The sequence below is a fragment of the Talpa occidentalis genome, unplaced genomic scaffold, assembly GCF_014898055.3.
Source record: "Talpa occidentalis isolate TD23 unplaced genomic scaffold, MPIMG_talOcc4v2.1 talOcc4.12, whole genome shotgun sequence".
Taxonomy (NCBI): domain Eukaryota; kingdom Metazoa; phylum Chordata; class Mammalia; order Eulipotyphla; family Talpidae; genus Talpa; species Talpa occidentalis.
In genome coordinates, this window is record NW_023601212.1 from 85,848,504 (window position 1) to 85,869,960 (window position 21,457).

The 21,457-nt window shown below is 57.3% G+C and overlaps 2 protein-coding genes across 4 annotated transcripts; both read right to left on the bottom strand.

The window, feature by feature from the left end:
• Positions 1-1,951: 1,951 nt before the first annotated feature.
• On the bottom strand, positions 1,952-13,423 carry FBRS (fibrosin). The gene is made up of 18 exons (XM_037507227.2): positions 12,968-13,423; positions 12,499-12,678; positions 11,717-11,752; positions 11,574-11,603; positions 10,475-10,523; positions 10,083-10,383; positions 8,417-8,718; positions 8,005-8,210; positions 7,845-7,889; positions 7,492-7,587; positions 7,198-7,266; positions 6,347-6,376; positions 5,892-5,963; positions 5,457-5,574; positions 5,282-5,362; positions 4,273-4,356; positions 3,927-4,134; positions 1,952-3,830 (listed from the first exon to the last, which is right to left on the bottom strand). Exons 1-18 carry the CDS (start codon positions 13,421-13,423, stop codon positions 3,245-3,247), a joined length of 2,949 nt encoding a protein of 982 aa, XP_037363124.1. The 3' UTR covers positions 1,952-3,244.
• A 2,007-nt stretch (positions 13,424-15,430) lies between these two features.
• Positions 15,431-20,919, bottom strand: PRR14 (proline rich 14). 3 transcript variants are annotated; one of them, XM_037507231.2, is made up of 12 exons: positions 20,913-20,919; positions 20,052-20,123; positions 19,760-19,928; positions 18,750-18,871; positions 18,488-18,677; positions 18,164-18,207; positions 17,871-17,980; positions 16,985-17,573; positions 16,783-16,852; positions 16,614-16,705; positions 16,275-16,346; positions 15,431-16,184 (listed from the first exon to the last, which is right to left on the bottom strand). In XM_037507231.2, the coding sequence occupies exons 2-12, from the start codon at positions 20,072-20,074 to the stop codon at positions 15,905-15,907; spliced, it is 1,761 nt and encodes a 586-aa protein (XP_037363128.1). In that variant the 5' UTR covers positions 20,075-20,123; positions 20,913-20,919; the 3' UTR covers positions 15,431-15,904. The 3 variants fall into 3 exon arrangements, with proteins under 3 accessions (XP_037363128.1, XP_037363127.1, XP_037363126.1); XM_037507230.2 differs by lacking the exon at positions 20,913-20,919 and adding an exon at positions 20,589-20,762; XM_037507229.2 differs by lacking the exon at positions 20,913-20,919 and having other exon boundaries at positions 19,760-20,079.
• Positions 20,920-21,457: the final 538 nt, after the last annotated feature.

Here is a 21,457-nt window from a genome sequence, read left to right on the forward strand (position 1 = left end):
CTGCATGTTTCTTAGCAAATTCATAGTCATGCTAAGAGAAACCATTAAAACTCCCTCTTCACACTCTCCTGTTGGGAATATAAAATGGAACAGGCATTCTGGAAACTACTTTCCACAGAATGCTAAACATAGAGTTACCATGTGACCCATCAGTCCCACTCCAGCGTTCATACCTAAGAGAATTGAAAGCATGCATTTGTACAGAAGCTCATATGCGGATGTGCACATTATCGACAATGGTCAAAAGACAAACCCAAATGCCCACTGCTGGAGATGGGTGAGCCCATGCGGCATATTCATACCATGGGATATGGACAATAAGAAGGAATGATGAGGTACCAACACTTGCTACCACATGGATGAATCTTGAAATCATTATGTTAAGTGAAAGCAGCCTGTCACAGAAGATTGGGTAAATTAGATGGTATTGTAGGGTGAATTATTTCTCAATAGTTGTCTTAAAAACCTTTAAAAACCACTTTACGCAGAAAGAAACCATAACACATACACACTAAGAACATTGCTGAAGATTACACAGTCACACGCTCAGCTCATTCAAAAGAACAGATCTCTAAAGAGCCGTCTCACGGCCGTGAGTGGCTTTTGTTCGTTTCCCCCTCAATGGTAACTTCCGTCACTGGACTCCACCCTTCACCTCTGCCCGAGGACCTGCCTGAGTTAGGATGAGAACATGCAGTGTTGGATGGATGGAGCGTAGTACTTGTGAGGACAGGCCCCAAGGAGCAGCCCTGGGGATTCTTCCTCTTGACCTTCTTTCTCCTGTTTGTTGTTCCCCTCTCACAGCAGCGCATAAATGCCAAAAAAGCCGGGATTTTGTATCCCCAGACACTAGTTCAGTACTTGGAGTGATGGATGAAGTGAACAGTGATTGAAAAAATAAATGGCACTTCAGCAGATCAATTGAGGTAAAGGGGAGGTCTCTGCTTTGGGTGCCGGTGACACTCAGAGATGGAAATGGGCAGAGCAGGGGACAACTGGGACAGCAGAGGTACTTGTGGGGGAGATCCAGGGGAGGCTGGGTAGAATATCTAAAAAATACTTCATTGAGTTTGGTGCTCAAGTGCTGACTGGAACCAGGGAAATACCCTTGATAGTGGCAATGGCCCAGTGGGAAGGGACCGTCAAGAGAGCATACCCCATCTCAAGGGATGGCCGCAGCAAAAGCAGATTTTTTGAGAAGCTGAAAACAACTTCCATATGAAATCCTCCCTGTGAGTCAAGTTTTTCTTTCTGGTCATCTGTTTCTGACTTGTTGGAGCGATCTGGATTTGAGTCTTCCCTAGAAGTCCCGAGTAAGAGTGGTGGTAGCAGAGAATGCCGGATGCATGTTTCCTGAAGTGATGGGTAAACATGGAACAAGTCAACACTCTCTAGCTCATTTTGTCTTTTTTTTTTTTTTTAACATCAAAGAATCACCTGAAGTGTAAAAGGGCAGTTTTAAAAAGTGCATTTCACAGGATTCCATGTTTTCAAAACCTTTTCAAGCATGTAATTAGAAAAAAACTGGAGGAAAGTACTCTTGACAGTTTAGTGGTTATCTCCGAGGGATGGGATTATGAGGCACTTGCCCTTTGTACTACGTATGTTTGAATTGTTCTTTAGAGCCATATATAAAAAAGCCAATAGATCTTTTAAACAGACTCTAAAAAATATACGTGCAAAACATAAGGACCTGGAGATCACCAAGTGATCCATGCTGGCTACCTTGGGAAAGGTGTGGGGCTTGGACCGGCTGGCAAGTGAACAGGACTGTACTTTTGTTGTCTTTAGTTTGGATCTCAAGGACTACGTACCGTTGTAGAAAAACTTTAGTGCCCAACACTCCAATCCACCCACACAGGCAGACCCATTCTCCCGAGTGGGAGGAAACCTTTCAGGACATGGACAACACTGTCCTCGTCCCTCCCTGACCCCAGGATGCAGCCCACTCCCTCCCCCTCAGGTGACCCGCACACACTGAAAGAGGAGCCAAGGGGCCTCATTGTAACACTCATTTTTATATAAATATCCGCAAGTCATGTTACAGAATAAGCCCCACCGGGGAAAAAAAGTCAACGTTATGTTTTTGTTAATCTGACCCCTGCCTTCTAGGTTGGGCCCCAGCCTGGGGGCACCTGCTGCTTTGGGAAGGCTGGGGCTGCTGCCATTAGGCTGCTGAGGAAGCTGCCTGTGTGGCCCACCCCCGGGCCGACCCCCTTCTTTGGTGTGTGGTACATGGTGGCCTTCTCTGGCCCCCCATTAGCCTGGGTCAAGGTTTTGGGTAACAGGGTTCTGGAGAGCAGGGCCCAGGAGTCCTGGGGGCACTTGGAAATGGAATGAGGGACTGAGCCACTAAGAGGTGGAGTCTGAAGCTTAGAGGTTGAAGCCTTTTGGGGATGAGAGCATAAAGAGGTAACAGGAACAAGTGGGGGGTAACCTGGGTTGTCAGCCAAGCAGGAAGCATCTGCACTTCTTTCCAGCCTAGGTACCAAGGTCCCTTCACCTGTTGGTCCTATCTCCTGCTGGACCCCATATGCCTAGGGGTAAACCCTGGGTTCCTGCCTGTCCCCTTCCAGCTCTTCCCCCTGTAACCCTCCCTCCTCCCCCCACAGAGAGGCCAGAGGCTAGGAACACAGCACCAGTCTGAGGATTTAATTAACCAGGAAGGGGGATTATTGGGAGGGGCACCCCTGTAAAAATGTACAAAAGGTCTGGGGGGGCTATGTGGAAGGGGAGATAAATATGTACATGGAACCCCCCTTCCTTTAGCCCCTCCTCCCCCAGCCCTGAGAGGGCATGAGGACTTGGGTGGTAGGTGAAGGGGAATGGGGGGCACTTTGGCCTCTGGCTTAGTGAGCCCTTGGGGAGGCAGGCCAAGGGCCTAGGGACCCTCAGAGGGGGTGATGGTGCACCTCAGGAGATCATGAGCTATGACCGCTGAAATGACCCCCTCTTGTGTGTGCGTGTGCGCATGCACATGCATGCACACACGAAAGCACGCACGCACGCACACACAGCCCCCTCTCTAGAGGCTTGTGACCTCTGCCCTCCCAATGACCCCCAAGGTCCACCTGATGCTTGATCTCTCGGGGGTTGGGACTTCTGCTCCCAAGTTTCATGACCTCAGAGGTGTGGCTGGTGAGGTCCTAATCTTTTGCCCTCCAGCCCTGACTTGAAACCTCAGCTCTAGGACCTTGTCGAAAGGAAAGGGGGATGGAGCTTTGCCCCTGCCCCTCCCCTCCCCTCACCTCTCAGCCCGGGCTGGGCCAGGGGCCCTAGGTGGGGAACTGGGCCGGGGGGCAGGGACAAGTGGAGGCGGTGCCCCCAAAAGGGCTCCTGGTGGGGTCTTGCTGAGGAGGTGAGGGGTTCCTGGGGCCGCAGTAGGTGGCGGTGGAGGGGCCAAGCGGCTGTATAGCAGGGGATGGGCAGGCTCTAGACCGTAGAGGCGGGCAGCGGCCACGGCCCCTGGTCCAGTCAGCTCCTCACCCGCCTCATAGAAACGGGGTGGCCTGGCAAGGCGAGGCGGTGCTGCCAACCAGGTAGGCTCCAGGAAGCCAGCACAGCGCTCTGGAGGGCTAGGGCCCAGAAAGGGGGGTGGCCGGGGCCTCTCAAACAGCAGGTGAAGACCCTGAGGCCCAGTGGTGGCAGCAGCAGCGGCGGCGGCAGCGGCGGCGGCGGCGGCAGCGGCGGCGGCAGCAGCAGCAGCCTCTTCCTTCCGCTCCTCCTTCACCCGCACCGATTCCTTGGCTGGCCTGGCCCCTTCCTCGCCAGTGCGGGTCTTGGGAGTAGCAGGAGAAACTCGGAGCTGGGGCCGTGAGAAGGGGAGGTCCCTGGGGAGGCAGGGTGGTGGGAGAAAATGAAGGCACTGCAGAGATCAGGGTCCGCAGGGGCAGGCAGAGAACGCGGGCCGAGCGTGGGCGCCATACCGGTCTTTCTCCTCCTTGGTGATAGAGGGCTCCCTCCGCTCCACAGGCCGCTCCTTGTCTGAGCCTGGTGTCCGGGCGGCCTCAGGGGGCCGGACCCAGGCAGGAAAGGCCAGAGGACTGCGGTGCAGGCGGCCCCATGGGTCTGGGGGGGAGGCGAAGGCTGGTGGGGCCCCTGGGCTTTCTTTCTGGGCAAAGACGGCGCCGGAGTCTAGACAGAAAGCAAAGGAATGCGTGTGAGAGGAGCAAGCAGGGAGACTCCACTCAGGCTTCCTCCCAGACCCCCACCTGAGCACACAGCCCACTGGCAGTCCTGCACCCACCCCACCCTACCTCACCCAGCACTCACTGAATGTGGGGCTGCCCAGGCCTCCAAAGGCCCCGTTGGAGAGGGCAGCCAAGGAGGCGAAGCTTGTGGGACGTCCAAAGGGATCTGTGGAGAAAAGGTGGGTGGTCAGAGCATTGGGCAGCCAGTTCTGAGCTGGTACCAAAAACTGGTAGGAAAGAGACAGATGAGCAAACAGGCCCTGGAGCCATCAGCCGCTTGGTTCCTAACAACCACGTGCTGAGCACTTCCTCGGTCCACGCAAGGCCCTTAGCTCTGACATGCACTGTGTCGTTTAGCTCACAACCCCATGAGGCAGACAGGACCATTCCCGCTTAAAGGTGATACACAGGCTCAGAGAGGTTAAGTGACTTGCTAATGGTCAGTGAGTGGTACCCCCAACCCAGGGTCTTTCTGATTCCAAGGTTACACACCCCCATAATCAATGACCCAAGAACAGCCCTATAGAAAGCCGCTCATCTGGAAACCTGCTGGCTTCCTCCCACCTGACATGCAAGGTCCTTCCCACCTGACCTTAACTTCACAACCTGTCACGTAGCCAGTCAGAATAACTCACCTATCCTGCTATGGGAGCCTCACAGTTTCCTTTTCCAGAGACACCTTCCCTATGCCATCGGGTGCAAATCCTCCTTGTCCACCTTCACCCAGGCTACATCGCCCCAAGAAGCCCGTCGAGATGACTAGGAGCCAGTGACCGTGCTCGCCCCTGTGCCTGCAGTCTCCCTCCACCCTCTCCCGCAGGTGGCACTCTACCCCTCACCCACGCTGTTTCAGAGACAGTATCTGAGCTGGCAGAGACTGGCCATCACTCTGCCCTCCTCTATTCAGTTTTACAAACGATGAAATCAAGGCTCAGAGGGGCTGGAGCAACTTGCCCTAGATCACAAAGCAAGTGGAACCAGGTCTACCACCCCCTTCCAGCTGCCTCTCAGGCCTAATTTCCATCCCCAGCTTGGAACTCCTAAAAGTCAGGGATAAGGCCTGGGTTGCCCAACATGCCCTTGGCTCTTACCAATGTGGGTGCTGGGGCTCAGGAAGGGTCCGTGAGCCCCGGGAGCTGCCGTGAAAGGGTTGGCTGCAGCGTGGACGGCACCTGGGGCAGAGAGGTGGGAGATGCTGATGAGGCTGCGTAGGCCTTGGGCTATAGATGGGGAACCTCAGGCCCTGAGAGGGTTGGCCAGACTCACCAGTCGCAGTGAAGAGGGAGGCCGGGTGGGAGAGCTCCTGCCCAGGGGGCAGGGCCCCATAGGGCCCCGGAAGGCAGGGCAGGAGGTCGTTCCGAAAGTCAAGCTTGTGGGAGTCGCCCTGCATGGGACAGGGAGAGGGGGCAGTTGAGTGAGGAGCCAGGACTGGTCCTGCTCTTGCTCTTCCACCCCTGCTCCCCCTCCAAGGGCTGGCTGGCGCCAAAATGGGACTTGGGCGCCTATCCTGTCTCTCTCAGAGTGTCCTCTCACCACCCCCCTACTTAACCACAGAACCTAAAATGCTTAATAGGGAATTTCTGAGGCACTGACTGGGAGAAAGAAGGGAATATTTCTGGCCAAGATTCTGCCAAGCTCTGCTGAAGGCAGATGCCCAGAGTCCAGGCAGGTCCGTTTTCCCCAGCCCACCGGCCCCAGTACCTTCATCTTTTCCTGGTGTCTCAGGATCATGTAAGCCACGCGCACGTGCATGGCACACCACTTCCCTGGTTTCTGCCGCCCCAGAGGATGACCAAAGGGAAAGGGAAGGAAAGAAGTTCACTCATCACCCATTCCAGGCCTGGCCCTGGGCCCAGCCTTGCCACACAACATCTCCATTCATCATCCCTGCAACTGAGGGACGACTAGGTTCATTTCATAGCCTAGGAAACTGAGGCTCAGAGAGATGAACTGTCCTGCCCAAGGTCCCATGGCCAGTTACAGCTGAACCCAGGTCTGCGGCTTGCAAGCCTTACGCTTCTGCTCTTACACATCTGGCTGCCTCCACGTCTTGTCCTTCTCGCTCATTCCCAAGCAAGACCGCCCTCCACCCCCCTCAGCAAACACCTTGATACCAGTCCCAGGCTCATGCAGTCTGGGGTCCTCACCAAACTCACCCTCAAAGGTGGCCGGAAATGGTCGGGGATCTGGGGATGGCAAAGCAGAGATTGGTGGCAATTCATACCTGTTCACTGACCTGGGCACCTCATTTCACAACACCCAGCCCTTTCCCCAAACACCTCCAAGACTTTGTGTAGCTCCTTCAAACCATTCCTGCTTGTGTCAAGACACTGTTCCCCATCTCACTCACACTGGGCATCTCCCCTCCAGCACCAGTTTCTGACCTGGGCCCTGAGAAGCCCTGCTCAGAAGGCTGGGGAGTGGGTGAGTGGGCAGATGGGATGGGAATTTCAATCAAAGAAACTATCCTATTGGAAGTTTTACATAATGAAGATTTGTTTAAAATTCCCTTATAAAAAAGCCTTTGCTGCTACTAAAGCAGGCTGGAAAACCTTTGGTGATGTCTACCCTTTAGGAAACACAACTTGGGCTGATTTCGTGAAGTTTTCCAGAGCTCTGGACGCTAAGGCTACTACATGTGGCAAGTGGGAGGGAAAGGCCTGGCTCCCTGTGCCACTTCACAAAGGCACAATTTGTATTTTCATTGTTTCATGGACAGGACTTCCTGGAACGATGTCATTTGGGGGTCCCATGACTTGAAAGATTTAATAATCCCTATGAAGTGCACTATCCAAGTCATTTTATGTCCGGGGCAATTTCTTGAAATTTCTGTCTTTCATGCCTCAGGAATCCTGTTGATGAAGGAATTCCCTCTCATTAGATTCTCAGGGATGTCATGATCACACGTTTAAAGGGGGCGGGAAATCAATGGTTCACTCTCAAATCAACCCTGTTCTCCCTCAACATTTTTTCCAGCTTCCCCAGGACCTGCCTCAGCCCCCCTCACCTGTGTCCCCTTTTGGGGAAGCCCGCTTGGCACTGGCCCCAGTCGTGGTGGCAGCTCGGGGTTCGTGCTCTGGGAAAGGGGAGTGGAGGGATCAGTCAGGAGAGTTGGCACCAGGCACAGAGGGGTCTAGAACCAAGCCCCGGTCTGGGGCAGGGAGGTAAGGAGCAGGTTTTGGAGACACCTGGGTCTGTGAGGGGAGGGGCGGGAGATGGGCATGGCTCTGTGGACAGGAAGAAGGTATATGATCCAGGGTGTCTGGGCTTGGTCGTGTCAGTATCTGGTTTGGGAGCTCACCTTGGGCTGGAAGGCCCCCTGCAGGGAGCCAAAGGAGACAGCCGGCGGGAGACCCGGAGGTAGGCCGGGCACTGCGGGAGGGAAGGCCGTGTACGGCTGTGGAGAGAAGGGGGCTAGTCCAAGCTGGGGGCGGAGGTGCAGCCCACATCTGGTCTGCCCATCAGTTGTCTGGCCTCCACCCTAAAACCCCCCCCAGGGAGCTTGACAGGCTCAAGGTTCTTGTTTTTAAAGCTGAAGACTGGACCCCAACTGTCAGGGCCACATGCATTGGTGCATCCATGCCCACACACCGTGCGTGCGCGCGCGCACACACCCACCCACACACCCACACACACACACACACACACACTCACATTATGCCGGAAAAGGCCTTCCATCTTTCCTGGATATTTCTCAAACTAGGGAAGAGAAGGGAAGAGTAAGCTGCCAACCAGGGACACAGGGCCTTCCCCTGGAAGCCAAACCCTCCCCCCAGGTCTCTGAGCCTCATCACCAGCCCAATGAGGAGCTCACCATGTGGGGGCCGTGGGGTGGCAGCAGGCCCGGGGGATAAGGGGTGAAGTGCTGGTGGGTGTGCTGGTGGGTGTGCTGGTGCTGGTGGTTGTGCTGGTGGAACTGGAAGGCCAGGGGCCGGGCCGAGCCCCCTGCCCCCACCACCTCGGGGCCACCCTGGGCATTCAGGTAGCGAGAGTTCAGGTCCTGGCCGATCAGGTCCTGCTCTGTGGGAGGGGAGGGGGAGAAGGCTTTAATATCTGTTGCCACCATGTCAGCCTCCTTGGGCCCAGGTGACTGGCCTTCCTTTTCTGGCCTTGAGCCACTCCCTCCTCAAGCCCTGCTGTCTGCTAAGGTCCAGATGCCCCAAAGTCAACTGGGCCCAAGCCCAGAGCCATGGCCCCCCACCCCCCGGCCAGGACCCCAAACTCACCAGAAAGGGCGTTAGCAGCTGAGGCCCCAGGGTGCCCTGGCACCTGCAGCAGGGGTGGGGGTGGGGGCAGGGTGGGGCCAGGGGAGAACAAGGAGGGGTGGTGGGGTGGTGGGGGGGGCCGCAGCCCAGGGGGAGGAAAGCCGTGGGTGGACAAAGGCAGGGGCAGTGAGGGCGTCGGGGGCCGGTGGGTGAGCTGCGCGGACGAGGAGGAGGCAGATGAGGAGGAAGAGGACGAAGAGGATGATGAGGGGGGAGGCTGAGCCACGGGAGGGGCCAGGGCCTTGGGGGGCGGCCGTGAAGAGCTGGGGAGAGAAGTGGGGAGATGAGTGAGGGGTTGGGAGGTGCCAGCTCTGACGGGAGAGGGTCAGAAGCCTGGACGATACCTTGACCCTGGTTCTCCAACATGGAAGGTGGCAGAACCCGGCCCCCAGGACACCCACCCTCCACCCAAGGAGCCCATCCTCTGACTGAGGTGCCTCCCACACCCGGTAACCCTTCTCTCCCCTTCTAAGAGGTCTCTTCTTCCACACAGCTGCCTGTGACATTTTTGGCCACGTGACTTGCCCTTCTCTGACTCAACCACAGCAAAAAAAACATATCATTCATTTTGACGCTTAATTACAACAGGCCACCTGGGTTCCCACCCTAAGACAGTGGAAGCAGCACCACTCTGGCCTGGCCTGAGTCAAGAGACCAGAATTCTAGGCCCACCTGGCCATTAACACCCTGGGTGACCTTGAGCAAGTCACTGCCCTCTCTGAGCCTTAGTTTTCTCAATAAGAAAAAAATGATAATGATTAAGACAATAAAGCGATAGCATCGATAATAATATCAATAATTCTTACCCTTCAGAGTGCACTTACTGTAGGCCAAGTGCTGTCACCCGCTTATATGCTAACGCAAGGCTCCAGCATCTCACACCACCTTCTCAATTGCTGCCGCATCCACTTAACCAACTGTACCATTTACTTCTTTAATTTAACTCAGTTTCTTTTTTACTTAGCCTCACCCTAAGCAATAACATGTGAAATCAAAGGGTTCAGATACTAGTTATATATTTCTAAAGCACATAAAAGCCACACAAAAGTTTACTCACATAAGATCTGAAATTATCTCACATACCACTAGCGACGATGAGCATACACACTTTGGGAAACACTGCATTAAGTCATAATTAATCCTCACAACAGCTTTAGAATGAAGTGCTAATATTATTATTTCACTTTACAGGAAGAGGAAATTGAGGCTCAGAGAGGTTGACTTGTCAAAAATCACACAGCCACAAAGTGGCAGAGCAAGAATTTGAATCCAGGTTTGACCAACACCAAAGCCAGCACTCTTAATCATGTCAGCATTTCCCAAAGTATGCTCCGGGGAACACCATTCCTAGCAGATGTGCCTTGCAAAAAGGTCACTACCAGCAAATAAAATTGGGAAATGACACAAACTGGATTCCCCCAAAGATGAATGCGTAAGGGTTCTGACAAGTCCTGCAGTTATCTCTTGAAATTTGTTTCGCCCAGCGTCTCTCACACTTTTCAGCCTCAGAATCCTTTTTCACGCCACACGCCGCAAGTACCATCCCATGTCCCCGCCACAGGATACAGGGGTTGTTGCCAAAATGACCAGGCCCTTTCAGACCAGACCAAACCCCTGGACCACTCACCTGCCAGTGCTGAGGTCCAGGCTGCTGCCATAGGGAGAAGTGCGGAGGCCGAAGGGCGAGACCCGAAGCTGCAGCTGGGGCTGGGGTGGGGGTGGCAGACTGGGGGCGGCCGGCAAGGGTGCAGGGGGTGAGACAGGAGGCCGAGGGGCCGGTGGAGGCGGTGGTTCCTTCGGGGGGAAAGGCACTAGCAGCGGGTCGGGCCCTGGGGGCTGTTCCTGGCTCCGCTCCAGGCCCGACACTTTAGGGACTACGGAGAGTTTTGCTTCACAGTTCCCATTGAAGGCGCCATGGGGGCCCGAGGCTATGAGGGCAGGACATCAGACACAGTCAGTTGAGGCCCATGCTCATCCAGTTTCCCTCCCTCAGCCCCAACCCCAGTCCTTGGGACCAACCTTTGCTGGTTGAGACAGTAAAGGATGGGTCGAGGTCATCATCGGAGACCTGGGGAAAGGGGCAGGGACAGGATCAGGCTCTGGCCAGGCCAGGCCCTCACCCAGGAAGGTAAACAGCTTCTGAAGCCTGCTAGGAACTGGCAGTGGTGGTAAATCTTACCCATCAGTTTACTTGAAATATACCAAAGACCTAGGGCTCTAGGGAGCTCATAGTTGGGAAAAAAAGATGGAGCAGCTGAACCTGAGAATCTGAAAAGTCAAGAGGACTGAATCCAGGCAGCGCTGAAGTATTAGAGAAGCGGACAAGTCAAAGCAAAATGCCTTGTATCGCCAACTGTTGGCCGATGGGCGTACCTGGCTTACAGACTGATTTGGTCCACAAGTGTTAGCAAAAAAGTTTTAACTACTTGCTAATGTTTAGAAATCCAGGAAATCCTCATAAAAACTCAGAGTTGCAGATTCTCTTGTGAATGGGCCTACAGTCTTGTGTGGCAACAGTTCGCTAGAGCTGGATAGTGCCTGCCCCCTTTACATGGACAAGAACTTTTTGGGTTCACTGTAGCCCCCGTTTGGTCAATTTTTTAGACAAAAACAAGACACGTAACAGGGAGCACAAATCTAGTTACAGGGGAAGAGCATCAACTGTTGATCGTATAATTTCAAAATAGGCAAACCAGCCCTCAAAGTAAACTGAAATGCACCTTTACAGGGTACGTTCTCACACTCACTAAAGGGATCTAGTGTCCTCGCTGCCACAACCACACTTCTCTGCTCAAACTCTAATCTGTAAGTGCAGACTAATGGCCAGCAGGAAGGACCAGCTCAGCTCTGCGGCCACTCTGGATTTCCGTGGGGAGCAGCTGGTATCTCCATGGGCTTGGGAAGGGATGGCACATTAAGACATGAGCCTTTCATTCTTCGATCAAATGGCTCTACCCTCTCAATCCTCCCCACCACCTCCCAAAAACCTAATCCTGGTTCAACCTAACCATTGGTTCCCACTCAAGGGGAGGATCTGCTGAACATATGAACCCCGTAAGCTGCAGTTCATTTTACAAGCCGTAACACTGCCCACCCGACAGGTTCTAGCCCTACTCACCCTCTCGTCCAGATCACTTTCTGCATCACACTAGGGAGAAGGAAAGACAGAGGTGTCACAAGAGGGAAGAGCAGGGCCCAAGGTCGAGATGGGACTTTCAGAGAGGGGGCAGGGAGGGGCCAGCACAGGTGGATAGCACTTACTATGTATCCAGCTTCCACAGAATGACGGGAGGAGGCCTGAGAAAGACCAGAGTCCAGAGGTAAGAGAAGCTGACAGGCAAGGCCTTTGGATAAAGTCTAAACTCTCTGGCAAGGCACTCAAGGCCCCTAATGACCTCCTCTCAATCTCTTCCTAGCTGTTTTTCCTGCCCTTGCCCACCCTTGTTCCCATTGCTCTTGCCATTTTCTACACAAACCCATCTCTGTGCTTTTGCCCAAAACTACTTTGCCCTGTTTCTCCTCTTAGCAAACTATGACTGTCCTTCAAGGCCTGACTAAGACATCCTAGGGGGCTTTCCCTCACCACAACCCTCCTCCCATCCCCCAGTTCGATTAAGTGGCTTCCTCATGTGGGTTTCTGCAGCATCTCTCCCTGATCTCTGCCTTCAGTGGCTTCTCAAGTTCTAGCCTAGGCTTTTGTTTGTAGACTATATCTTTCTGTCTAGACTGCCACCACCTTGAGGGCAGGGTGGAGACCACATCTAGTTCATTTATGATTCAACTAAGTCCCTTATATACAACTCCTAAACTACCAACACGTCTAGAGTAAACTTACTGCCAATCAAAAGCAAGTGGGTCTGACTACAGAGATGACTCTATCAAACCTGGGCAGGGGAGTGGGAGCTCAGATTTGCTCTGCCTTCCTCTTTGCCCTTAGAGACTCGGGCACTGTTTACCACGGGTAGTGTCATTGCTGATGGAAAATGGGTCTGAAGGACATTCTACCCAGAATTTTACAGGACAGGGATCTGGGACAGGCTCACCTCTTTCCTTCTCCGTTTATTGGGCCATTTTCGAGCCCGATCCCCAGAGGGCCGGCCAGGTTCCCGATCAGAGCTGTCCCCTGGCTCCCCAGTGGCCCCACTGGAGCCCCCCCTCTTCCGCTTCCCAGAATGCTTCAACCGATGTTCCAGTCGTTCTGGGGGCTGAAGAGACGCATCCTTCTGTGGAGGAGGAGGTGGGACTAAAGCAGATGGAGAAAGGAAAGCCCCCGACCTCTCTAGGGGTGACCAAGCTACCGAAGTGGCTCTCGGGCCGGGTAACCTGGTTGGTCCCTGGAGACTAGCTCTACCTCCTCCCACCCCAGGGTGGGGCAGAGGCCTGGCCAGAGGAGCCGGTTGCTCTGGTTTGGGGTGCCAGCATTCCCCCCCAACTCCACCCACTCTAAGCACCGTACCCTTCTCTCTGGCCCTCTGAAGCCCCCAAAGATCCCTAGTCCCATTAAGGCCCCACCTGCAAGGCCTCGAGGCTGGCGAAACTGGCGATGGCGAAGCCATCGATCAAGTCCTCCTCCTCTTCTTCCTCCTCCTCAGGCTCCTCCTCGGCCTCCCCGTCGTCTGCGCCCCCCTCTTCCTCCTCCTCCTCCTCCTCCCCGCGGCTGCCCGAGCCGGCAGGCCGCTTCCGAGCTCGAGGTCGCGGGGGCCGAGGCCTGGGACGCGGCCGCCGCCGTCTCGGGCCTCCAGGTCGCTCTCCAGACGAGGCTGACGACCAGGGCCTGGCGGGCGGCGGCGGCGACGACGAGGACGAGGAGCCGCGCGGGGCGGCCAACAGGGCCCGGGGCGCGTCGCCGCCGGGACCTCGGCGGCGCCGCTGCTCTCGGTCTCGGTCTCGGCGCGAGCAGCGCCGCCGCCGCCGCTCCCCCTCGGCGGCCCAGCCGGGGCCCGGAGCCGCGGCCGCTGCCGTCTCCATGGCGACCGCCCTCAGCGCCGCATCCGGAGGCGGCGGGGCCCTAAGCGGCCTGTCCGCAGGCCCGGGGTCGCAGGCGCGGCGCTGGCTGCTGCACAGAGGCGAAAGGGCCACGGCTTCCCCTTTAAAGCAGGATCTGCTGGCCCCAAGCTTGCCCCAAGGCCAAGGCCCGGGGAGCCAGCGCCGCTCCCGGGGCGACAAGCCCAAGGGCCCCCCCCGTGGGGCCGAGACGCCGAAAACCGGGCGGCCGTCCCTTTAAGGCAAGGCCTCAAGTTCTCCAGCCCCTGGCCCCTTTAAGACGACCCGACGGTGTCCGGCCGGCCTAGTGCGGTGGCCGCCCCCTGCCAGGGGTCGAGACAAGTCTCCCCGAGGAAGAGGAAGGGACACCCCTTTAAAAGGGGCCGAAAGCTCGCCCAGAAACGCAGACCTCCCCTTTAAAAGTGCCTCGAGTCCGCCGGCTAAAACAAGCCACCCCTTTAAGGAGTCCAGGGTCGTCCAACTAGCAGGCCGTCCCTTTAAGGGCTCGGGAGTTAGTTTCTAGTCCTCCACAAGCGGCCACTTCCCTTTCAAGCTGAATTTAAAGGACTTCTTGCGTGGGGGGAGGAGGCGGTGAGAATCCCCACTCGTTCCAATTCTCCCAACAGCACAGTTCTCAATTTGTCAGCTTCTGTTCGGCGGCTTCCCCTTTAAGGTTGGCGTTGTAGTCCGCCGAGTTCAGTGTCCACCCCTTTAAGGAGATTTAAAGGGGCCTCCTCCAGACCCAGCTCTTCCAGCCTCCGCCTCCGGACGCCATGAAAGGCGCGAGGGGGGGGCGGGGCCGCGGGGGCCAGCCCTCCAAAGCCCCGGATGTGAGGCAACAGTGACGGGTAGAGCTTCTCTGTCTGCCGACATAAAAGTCTCTTCCTCCTTTCCTCCGTCTGTGTGACTTGCGCCTTAAGGGATCCGGAACAGCCGCTGGGCAGCTGGGGAGTTCCAGCGCGCCTTCCCGCAGTCTCCTTTGGAGTCCGGGCCTCTTCTCCTCCAGGACTTCCCTGCCCCTCCTCCCCCTTCCTCCCCAGCCTACGCCTCCTTCCTCTCTGCCTCCTCCCCCGCCCGCCCCCTTCCCCCTCACCCCGCACGGGCTCAGGCGTCCATAGGTGGAGGAGTTTGCGTCAAAGCGAAGGGCGGCGTCGAGCTCGGGCCGGGGTGGGGGACGTGCGCTCGGCCTCAAGCCTGGGATTGGGCCCGCGTCACGCTGGCTCCGCCCGCCATCAGGTCTTGTGACCGGACTGGTCAGAAGTGGGCGCTGGGGGCGGTCGCCCGGCCGCCCCCGCCTCTTCCTGCGCCGCGTTCATTGGCCCGCCCTGTGCTGGCGACGGGGCGCGGCGCCGGCTGCGGGCTCGAGGCGGCGGGGGCGGTTGGCCGCTGGGCGGCGCGCGGTCGCGGAAGGCCGGCTCGACGGCCGGTTGCGTCGTCGCCCCCTTCCGTCGCCGGCTCCTCGCACGCGCGGGGCGTGGGGGGGGGGCCGCCGTCGTCCGGCCCGCGGCCGGCGGGGTCGCCCGAGCCGGGGAGCTCGGTCCACGCGGGGGGCGCCGGGCGCGCGGGAAGGGAGCCGCGTCCTGCCACCCCTCGTCCCTGGAGCGGGCGCCGCCCGAGCGCCCCACGTGCTAGCGATCGTTTTTTAAAAACACCCTGCACTTGTGTGTGGGGGGCACGTCCCCACGTAGCAGCGCATTTGGCGGTGGGGATTCTTTCAAGGGAGGCTCTTCTCCTAGCCCGCGTTTTACAGAAGCGGGGGGAAGCGGTGAACATCTAGTTACCTAACGAATTCGGTTTCCAGAAGGTAGCCCCGTCTGTGCCCTTCGCCGTAGCTCTTTTCCGCCTTTGCGACATACGTGGAGTGCCACCTGGGCCACTCGACGTGACGTGCGCCCAGCCCTTAATGTGGATGTACTGCCACATTCAATTTCTTAGTTGCAAAATGCGTTTAATTCCTTTTCACAGCGCGATGTGCAGGTCAAGCGCCTGTAGGTGGGTCAGTCTCTGCTGATGATTCTTAGCACTTTTCAATCAGCAGCAGGTTCTCGCCTGCACCTTAGAGGAATTCAGGGCCATCTTGATCCTTGGTCCACTACGGGACTCTCCGTGAGGGAAGTGAATTGAGAGAACACCTGACCGGGGGCCGAGGGTCACAGTCTCTTCTGAAGTAGATTCAGATTCTTTCCACACAGGAGATTTCTCAATTCAAGAGAGTTTTATGAACGTTCCCCCAGCTTCTCCCTGTACCCAACCCGCAGTGCCTTTCCTGGCACCTCCTCCTTTCCCAGACTTTTGGGGGCCAAAGTAGAAACATCAGTCAATACTGCCCATCAAACTCAGCTAGAGGCATACAAAAGAATCAGAAACATATCGAAAACTTTACTAGAAATAAAGAGAAAAAATATAACTGCTTCAGAGGCTCCCCCTCCCACCAGGATGGCTGCATATATAAAACAGATGGAGTTCCTAAGTCCACGGGGGCTGCTCCCTATCCCCTTCCTCCTCTTCCAGGAGCAAGGCATCCAGCTCCTCCAGTCGTCGCTGCAGCAGGGGTTCCACGTCTGGGCTGGGGGCCTTGCTGGGAGTAAGGGTCCTGCCAGCTGCAGCCCGGGCCCCTCGAGTTGGCCTCCGAGATCGAGGAAGGCTGCTGTCCCGAAATTCCACAGCCCGACGGAGCTTCCTTGAGCTGGTGAAAATCAGAGTCCCGTTGCGCTCCCGGGGTTCCTCAAAGATGGTCTCAAAGGTCCTGGACCAGGCAGGGAGGGGTGCTGGTTACCAGCATGCCCTCTGGTTCCAGCCTTCCCTCTTTCACCCCCAAGCCTTTGAAGTTTCTCACCTCCTGGTTGTAGGTGACTGATAATTCTTATTGGTATAAATTTCTTCCAAGCTGAACTCCTTCTTGTTCAACCTGGCAGCAAAGAGCAGAGACCACTGAGAAACCCGGGGCCAGTAGGGTCTAGAGAAAGGGTAAGCGAGGGCTGGAATGTATTTAGTTTCTGGAACAAGCCAAGGACTAAGAGTGCTGCCTGAAGCAGGAGGCCCTGAGCACAAACACATCCAGACCAAACTGACCATCGGACTGTACTCTTTGAGAGGAGACAAAGCCACACGCTTCAGGGGACCCCCACTGACACCTTTTTGGCCAAGGCAGCTCTGGGCACAATGAGCCTCTCACCTGATTGGCCGAGGCAGCCCCATAGGTGTAAGATTTAGCTGAGGACGCGCAGGTGTCCGGCGTATTCTGAATCGAGAGACCTTTCCCATGGTCTGCAAAGATGGGGCCGCGGGTGAGAGTGCAGTATGGGACAGACTCCGGCTTGTCTCTTCCCCTCCGCTGCTCTTACCTTCATCCCAGGGTCTGAAAGAGCCCGATCCTCTGAGGTTCTTGGCTCCATCCCCTTCGCTGCACCCAACCTGCAGAGAAGGTCCAGGCTCAGGAAGAAACAGCACGCAGGGCCTTAGCCCGCGGCCCGCCCGCCGGGCGCTAGGGGAGGAGCCTGGGCGGGGACTGCCCGTGGCCTCAGGCGGGTTTAGCGAGAGCACTACCTGGGTTCTGCAGGTTCAGAGAAGGAGCAAGCGGATGCGGTGGACGAGCAGGGTGTGCTGAGGGGAAGAGAGCCTCCCACTCCTCCGAGAGGGAAGACCTCTTTCCGGAGACAGGGCCGAGGGGGTGGCGGGGCTCGGGCCATCTCCCCACCACCCACAGTGTGCCGCCGGGGCCGGGGCCGGCTTCGATGGGGTGGAGCAGGGGGCCAGCTGCAGGCATCTGGGCCAGGGGGCCCCAGATCAGGACAGGAGTGGCTTCGGCCCAGAGAGGGCTTAGGGAGAGGCGCTGGGGGGCTGCGGTCTTGGGTCCGCCACTGGTGGATAGGAGGCCGGGGACTGACAGCGGCAGTGCCCTCGGCAGCCCCAGACTGCTCGGCCTCTGAGATGGCAATCTTCAACTCCAGCTTCATGGGGGGTGTCGGGGGTGGGGGCCGTGGGGCTTTGTTGGGCGTGAGAAAGATGTCAGCAAAGCTTTCCAGCTTGGAGCGGACGGAACGGAAGAGCGGGGCCAAGCCCCAGGGACCGAGCCGGGGGCGTAAAAGGCTGGACGGCGGTGGGGTCGGTGGGGGCTCCAGAACAGGATCTGGGGCTGAGGAAAGGAGAGGGTCACAGGTGGGCATTCCTCAGCTGCCGGGTCTGAGCTCCGCTTCGGTAGTCTCAGCCCCTCTCCCGGACACTAAACTTTGCCCACAGAGGAACAAGCCCACTGCAAACATCTAAGCCCTAAATCTGGAAGTTGAGGCTCATGCTCTGAAGTCCCACCTTTACACACTAAGCTCTGCCCTTGGAGGGGGGGGGGGTTGAGCCCTGCCCCTCTTCTCTGCCTCACACTTCTAAACTTGGGATTTTCTAGATGCCCAAGTCTCATCCCTCTAGCTAGCCTTACCTGGGAGCGAGCTCTCCTGAGCATCTGTGGGCAGGGCAGATGGTTGGAAGGGGGGTTCCGGGTCTTGGGGTGCAGGCGTTGGCTGGTGAACCATCATCACGGGCTTGGTTCTGGGGTGAAAGTGCAAGGTAAAGGCTGGGGCTTCCAGGTCCAGATACCTACTGAGCCAGCACCACCCCTAACCCTTCAGGCTTTCAAAGGCACTATAAGGATCAGACAAGTAAACACTCTGGCTGCTGTGGTGCACAGGTTGTTGCCCGGACAGCTTGATCATCCCATCCCCAGCCTCTCACCTTCGAACCGGGACGATGAAGTCATGAGTCTCATCGGCGAAGCCCTAAATATAAAAGGGATACTTGTGAGGAGGCAGGGAGCCCTCTTTGGCCTCCTTAGCTCTCTACACTCCAACTCTCAGCCTCCAGATGCCTGCCTGTGTTCAAACCAAAGGGTTTTTTTTATGTTGGTTTTTGCCTGGGCAGTGTCTTCTGCATAAAATGTTGTCTTCCTTAATCTGAGCAAAGTCCACCCCACATCCAACCTTCCTACCCATGTCTTCTATCCCCATTGGAGAGCGTGCCCCTGCTGAAACCCTGACATCCTTGTGGAAGTCTCCGTACCTCAGCTGGGGGTCTGGGACTAGCAATGTCCTCCAGCATCACCACCAGAGTGGGCTGGGGGGCCTGGTCCACCTTTTGTGAAGGGCCCTCCCCTGGGCCAGGGGTTGTCCTTGATCGTCGCCTCGGGGTGGAAGGCTGCCGGTGGATGCGGCTCAAAGGTTCTCGGCATAAATGCAATGGGTCTGGAGGCCTAGAGAGAAAACAAGAAGATCAGAGGGGTTCAGCTGTGACCCCAGCTTACCTTCCATCCTGCTGTGCTCACCTGTCCTGTGAGGACCACATGGCCTGTCGTGGTGGTGAGGCAGGCAGCTGGCTGCAGACAGAATCCTGGTGGTGGCTGTGATGCCCTGGCATGGAGGTCTCCTCTTGGGGCACAAGGGGGACCTAGGGAAGGAGATTTCAAGGGCAAGTTGATGGAATGATGTTGGCTGAACAGGACATCCCTGTGCTTGACAGTGTCCTATGCCACAAAGGTGACAGAGATGGTGACTAGAATTCACTCAAGATCCACACAGAAGTGACACTGAACTGAATTAGGGGCCAGACATTAGTGTGCTGAGTTGCTGATGTGGGGCCTGGACAATCTCAGACTGTTGGAGAAATGAAAAGGAGAGGGCAACCTTGGGTGAGCAATTGACTTCCTTATTCTGGGGCCTCAGTTTTTCTCATCTCTGCAATAGAGCTGCAGACCTCAGCCTGCTTCCCAAGGATTATTAGAATGGGCTAGGAAGAAAGCGAAGAGTTTCTCACACTTAAGAGTTGTGGAGATATGGAGGGCCTGCCTGGTGGCACAGGGTTAAAGACACAGCACTAGCAAGCTATCTGCAGCCACTGCAGCATGAGTTCAATCTCTGGCCAGGGAGCTAACCCTCATGGCACAGCAGACCTCTCCTGTCTCACCTGCTGCTCCCCTCAGGTGTATTTTAGTAGATCTGCCTGTTCTGCTTCCCCACTGTCTCTGGTGAGTCCTTTTACCCCCCTCCCCCCACACCTCTGGCCTACACCCCAGTTCTTATATGTTTAAATAATCTGTAAAAAAAAAAAAAAAGAGTTGTGGGGATGTGGTTCCAGCCCACCGGGGTGGCAGTGGGGGATGGGCACTGGAGACCCAGTGGACGTCAAACAGAATTCTTGCATCAGGGAGGCTGCCTGAATCACCGGTATGAGAACGAGGTGCTGGGACTTCAGTTATCTTCACTAGGCATCTGCTCTGACTTGGGTATTAAGAAGGGCCCTGGGACAGAAGGCGGGTTCTCAGTTCAGGGGGCTCACCATGTGGGCAGCCATGACATCTTCTAGCACCACGGCCAGGACTCGCCGAGAGGCCTTCTCCAGGGGCGAAGGGGCCCCTAGGGGCTGCAGCCTCTGCCGTTTGGGGCTCCTGGCTCCCCATAATGCTCGAGCCAGGGGCTGGCGGCACAGACGCGCGCGGCCAGGCGAGCTGGAGGATGAGAAAAGCGGGGGACGGTCGCCTGAGCCTGTCATTGGCTCTGTGGTTTCCCCGTAAGGCCGCCAGGCTCCCCGTTTCCCGGGCTCAAGACAGGCGGGCGGGGTGCGCTCTCACCTGGAGTCCCCGGGCAAGTCCATGGGGGAAGCGGCGGCTCCGGGGAGTCCCTGGGGGATCCCAGGCTGCAGCCTGGGGTAGGGGGGGGAGCGGGGGAGTGGGGAGTGAGGGCCAGCCCCTCCCCTGGGGCTCCACCCTTCATGGTCCTCCCGTGGCTCCTGTGGCCCACGGGCCGGAGCCCTGGGGCGCAGAAAGGGCGCCCCCGGCGGGCCGCCCAGGCTGGGTGTCTTCCCACTGCCACTGCGATCAGCAGATCACTTGCCACCAGCTTGGTATTTGCCTCTAGGTCCAGGATAGCTGTGGCCCCAGTTCTCCCACGGCCCGAGCCTCCTGGGGCCTTTGTCCCCGAAGATTCCGCCCCGAGGTCCCCAGGGATCGGCTTGGATCCCCGGTCCTGGGAGGCTCGGTTTCCGCCAGATGCCTCCGCGATCCTCATCCACTCTCACCGAGTGGCCGAGGACTCCGAGGCGACACTCCCGCACCGACGGTCCCCTCCCGCTAGACCCCCTAGATGGGTCCCTGGGGAAAGACTCCTACAGCGGCTCCTCCAATCACACGCCGCGCGCGGATCGTCCTCTCCCCGGGAGCTTCGGCTCCGCGAAGCTCCACTCAAGACAGGAGCGTTCGAACTTGAGCATCACGAACTCAGTCCGGATCCCCCGGGATCCACTGTCAAGCAGATACCCCTTTCCTCCAAGTCCGGGCGGTCCCGCCCACCGACCCCTTCCCCTCCTCCCCCCACCCCCGGGTCCCCGCCCAGCGCTCTCCCCAGCCCGGGACCAGATGGTTCAAAAGTTCCCTTCCCTCCCTCCTCCCGCCCTCCCTCCAGCCGCTCGGTGCCCTCCCCCGCGCGCCGCTCACCGCCGCCTCCCGCGGATTCCGGGTCTTCGACGGCTCCCACCTCCGGCTCCTTTAAAACCAGCCTTATCCCGCACTACCCAACCGCCGAGGGCCTTCTTCTGGGCGCCTTCGGGCAACGCCCAATCGCCGGTCCCCGTCTTCCGGGGTGGTGAGAAACTAAGTGAAGCCGCCTGGCAGCCATCATCCCTAGGGGCAAGGCGCCAAATGGGGCGGCGGCGCCATTACAGTTGAGGGCAGATAAGCGCGTCCTCTTGAACAGCAGTGGAGCGGATGTCGTCATCTTCTGTAGGCCAGTCAGTGACCGAAGGCGATGCCAAGTTTCTTGAGATAATAAAGAAACTGCAGTGAAGCTAAAGTGCCGCCACGTTTTTTAAGGGCATCTTCCGGTTCTGTAGTTCTTGGGCCAATAAGCGTGAAGCAAGAGCTCACGATCTGTGACGTTCCCAGTTCCTAAAGGAGCCTCATTGAGGCCGGTTGCTGTCCCGGGCTGGGTCCCTCGATCGGGTTCCCACGGCGCAGGGGCGAGTTTGGGAGGCGGTGGCGCG

What these genes read in the sequence shown, in the direction of transcription:
- FBRS (XM_037507227.2), bottom strand. Translation starts at nt 13,423, where the DNA reads ATGGAGACGGCAGCGGCCGCGGCTCCGGGCCCCGGCTGGGCCGCCGAG. An exon ending in AGGGGGCCTTCCAGCCCAAG is followed by an intron (nt 7,267 to 7,491) that starts GTGAGCTCCCAA and finishes CCCCTTTCCCAG; the next exon opens with AGCACGAACCCCGAGCTGCC. An exon ending in GACACCAGGAAAAGATGAAG is followed by an intron (nt 5,575 to 5,891) that starts GTACTGGGGCCG and finishes TGTCCCATGCAG; the next exon opens with GGCGACTCCCACAAGCTTGA.
- PRR14 (XM_037507229.2), bottom strand. Translation starts at nt 19,972, where the DNA reads ATGACAGGCTCAGGCGACCGTCCCCCGCTTTTCTCATCCTCCAGCTCG. An exon ending in ATGTGGTCCTCACAGGACAG is followed by an intron (nt 18,678 to 18,749) that starts GTGAGCACAGCA and finishes TTTTCTCTCTAG; the next exon opens with GCCTCCAGACCCATTGCATT. An exon ending in GTCCCAGACCCCCAGCTGAG is followed by an intron (nt 18,208 to 18,487) that starts GTACGGAGACTT and finishes TTTTATATTTAG; the next exon opens with GGCTTCGCCGATGAGACTCA.